At 44.6% G+C, this 3063-nt stretch overlaps 1 protein-coding gene across 1 annotated transcript in view; it reads right to left on the bottom strand.

Moving 5' to 3' along the window:
• Positions 1-3063, bottom strand: part of EMC8 (ER membrane protein complex subunit 8) — a 40978-nt gene that overhangs the window by 28721 nt on the left and 9194 nt on the right. Inside the window, exon 2 of the mRNA XM_006762216.2 lies at positions 2352-2428. Within this exon, the coding sequence (XP_006762279.1) occupies positions 2352-2428 (77 nt within the window). The remainder of the gene's footprint in view (positions 1-2351; positions 2429-3063) is intronic.

Below are 3063 nucleotides of genomic sequence, written 5' to 3'. Positions count from 1 at the left end.
GTGATTAGATGTCTTTAGAGATTTTTAATTAAAACAACCTTGACCTGAATCGAATCTGGGACCTTTCAGTCCGCAGGCTGACGCTCTATCCACCGAGCCAAACCGGTTAGGGCCTTCCTTCCTTTTTTAAAAAAAATATATGTGATTTATTAATTTTAGAGAGAGTGGAAGGGAGGATATATTAGAATCATTGATGTGAGAGAAAAACATTGATCGGCTGCCTCCTGTTACCCCCTATGGAGGATCAAGCCCACGACCCAGGCATGTGCCCTGACTGGGAATTGAAAATCAGTGACCTCTTTTTTTGTTAATCCTCAGTAAGGATATTTTTTCCATTGATTTTTAGTGAGTGGAGGAAGGGAGCAAGTAAGGGGGGGGTTAGAGGGGGAGAGAGAGAGAGAGAGAGAGAGAGAGAGAGAGGGATGGAGAGGGAGGGGGAAAGAGAGAGAAAGAGAGAAAGAAAGAGAGACAGACAGACATTGATGTGAGACACAATGATTTGTTGTCTTCCAACCAGGGCTGGGGGTGGAACCTGCAATCCAGGTACATGCCCTTGATTGGGAATGAACCCGAGACCCTTTGGTGTGCAGGCTGACGCTCTAACCACTAAAAAACACCGGCCAGGCAGACTTCTTTTTTCTTAAATTTTTTTTCTATTACCATTTCTATATATAAAAGCCTAAGTGAATGAACGACCGAATGACCAGTTGTGACATGTACTGACCACTAGGGAACAGATGCTCAATGCACAAGATTGGGCTTCCTCCTGTCTAGATTGGGCCAAAACTGGCTCTCTGATATCCGGAGGAGTCCCGGATTGCAAGAGGGTGTAGGCCAGGCCAAGGGACCCCACTGGTGAACAAATTTGTGCACCGGGCCTCTAGTTGACATATAATATTATTATAATATTATATTAGACTCAGGTGTACAACATTGTGATTGGGCATTTATATAACTTATGAAGTGTTCAACCCATATGTCAAGTACTCAGCTGACACCACACATCTCCTATATTAATAAAAGGATAATATGCTAATTAGACTGGACATCTTCCAGACATCCTTCCAGATGTCCTTCTGGACAAAGCACAGTAGTGGGGGCTGAGGCAGAGGCAGTTAGGGGTGATCAGGCTGGCAGGGGACAGCGGTTAGGGGCGACCAGGCCAGCAAGGGGGGGTGGGGGAGGCGATCAGGCAGGCAGGCAGGCGAGTGTTTAGGTCCTGGATTGTGAGAGGGATCCTGGATTGGAACGGGTGCAGGCTGAGCTGAGGGAACCCCCACCTCTGTGCATGAATTTCATGCACTGGGCCTCTAGTCTATATATATAAAAGCCTAAGCAACTGAATGACTGGTTGCTATGACACGTACTGACCACTAGGGGGCAGATGCTCAACATAGGAGCTGCCCCCTGGTGGTCAGTGTGCTCCCACAGCCAGCCAACCTCCCATGGTCTCTCCCCCTGGACGGCCCCAATCACCAGGCCTAGGACCCCACCCATGCACAATTTGTGCGCTGGGCTTGTAGTACTCATTCTAATAGTGTGGACTTACATCCCCCATGCCATACTTTACATCCCTGTAACTGCTTTTATAACTGGAAATTTGTACATCTTAATCCCTTCCTGAAGTGGACTTCTGTACTCAGCTTTTCTCCCTGTCCTATCAGGCCCAGGAGTGGTATTGGCTTTTGTCACCAGCTTTAGGTTACTGCACAATTCTCTTGTGAGGTTTCTTACATACCTCCCACACCTTTGGAAATAATCTGCTTATTAAGTCCTCCTTAAATTATCCTAATTTTAGTGTGTCATCTGTTTCTCTGTTGTGACCGATACCGAGGCAAAAATAAAGCAGAGTTCTCCATTTTGCTCCTAGGAGCCAAAACGAAGGAAGCAGCACACACCATTATTTTCATCATGGTATCAGACCTCTAGAGCACCAAATTTAAAAGTTGTTTTATTCATCCCAAAAGAGAGTGGTATTCTTTCCTAATGCTCTGTCCTACATACAGCATTCCTAGTTTGGGAATGGGAAGCAAGGCAGAGCTGAGTGGGGACAGCAATTGGAGGTCCACGACCATTGCTTTCATTGCATGAATTTTCTTCAAGCAAAATAAAGAAGATACAAAACAGAAACCCAAAGTTAATATAAATGTTTAGACTTTCTGTTGTTTAGAATTATCCACTCCACAGTTCCCCTCAAACACTATAAACAAGCACAGAGGGCAGGGAGGGGTTTTGTTCTCACAGATTTCACATCTCGAGCCTATAGAAGAAGATCAAAAAGCACACCAGAGATGTCTTTGTCTGTCACATGATCATTCTTTCAGACCACAGAGAATTTTGCATGAACATACCTGGCATCCTTTACTCGTTCATTAGCTTGATAATAACCAGCAATCACATAGCTATTATCTTTGCACCATGAATCAATCTGAAAGAGGAACAAAAATTGGGAAGATAAATAATTTTCCCTTAAGTATCAAGTCTTAATAAACACAGGAGATCTCACCCTTCCAAATGCTGAGACAAGACACCATATAAACCTGTATCCTTCTCCCCAGAAGGGCTACAATAAATGAAATGGGTGTTCATAGGAAAAAAGGTCATTCCAACCTGCTTTCCACAGGCCAGAGAGAGCACAGAAGAGCATGGGCCCCCTCACTCTCATTGAGGTGGTATGATGTCCCTGTAATGGCCAGAAGGGGTGGGGCTAGACATGAAGAATGACCTTCCCACCAAGTCCCTTCGGAAGGCCCCAATGTTGAGACATATTAAACAGGTGCAGTGCTGTGGGGAGGAAGGGTAGAGGAGACCATCTTTACCCACCTGCTCTTACAATATAAAGAACTGAGGCATTCTGGGCGTGAAAAATACTTAAGATCATTTAAATCAATCGTTCACAGATAAGCAATCTAAAGCTCAGAGGTTCTAAGTTTGTGTAACCTGGTAGGGCATCTAAGTCTCTTTTGAAACCAAGCCTTTTTGTACTATACTTCAGTATTCCTAGCAACATACCATGAAAAACCCTTCATGGAATGTGGGGTAAACAGGTACACATGCACAGGT

This window comes from Myotis davidii, unplaced genomic scaffold (assembly GCF_000327345.1).
Source record: "Myotis davidii unplaced genomic scaffold, ASM32734v1 scaffold77, whole genome shotgun sequence".
NCBI lineage: Eukaryota > Metazoa > Chordata > Mammalia > Chiroptera > Vespertilionidae > Myotis > Myotis davidii.
The sequence above is the reverse complement of the archived record's forward strand: the minus strand, read 5'-3'. Positions and strand labels throughout refer to the sequence as shown.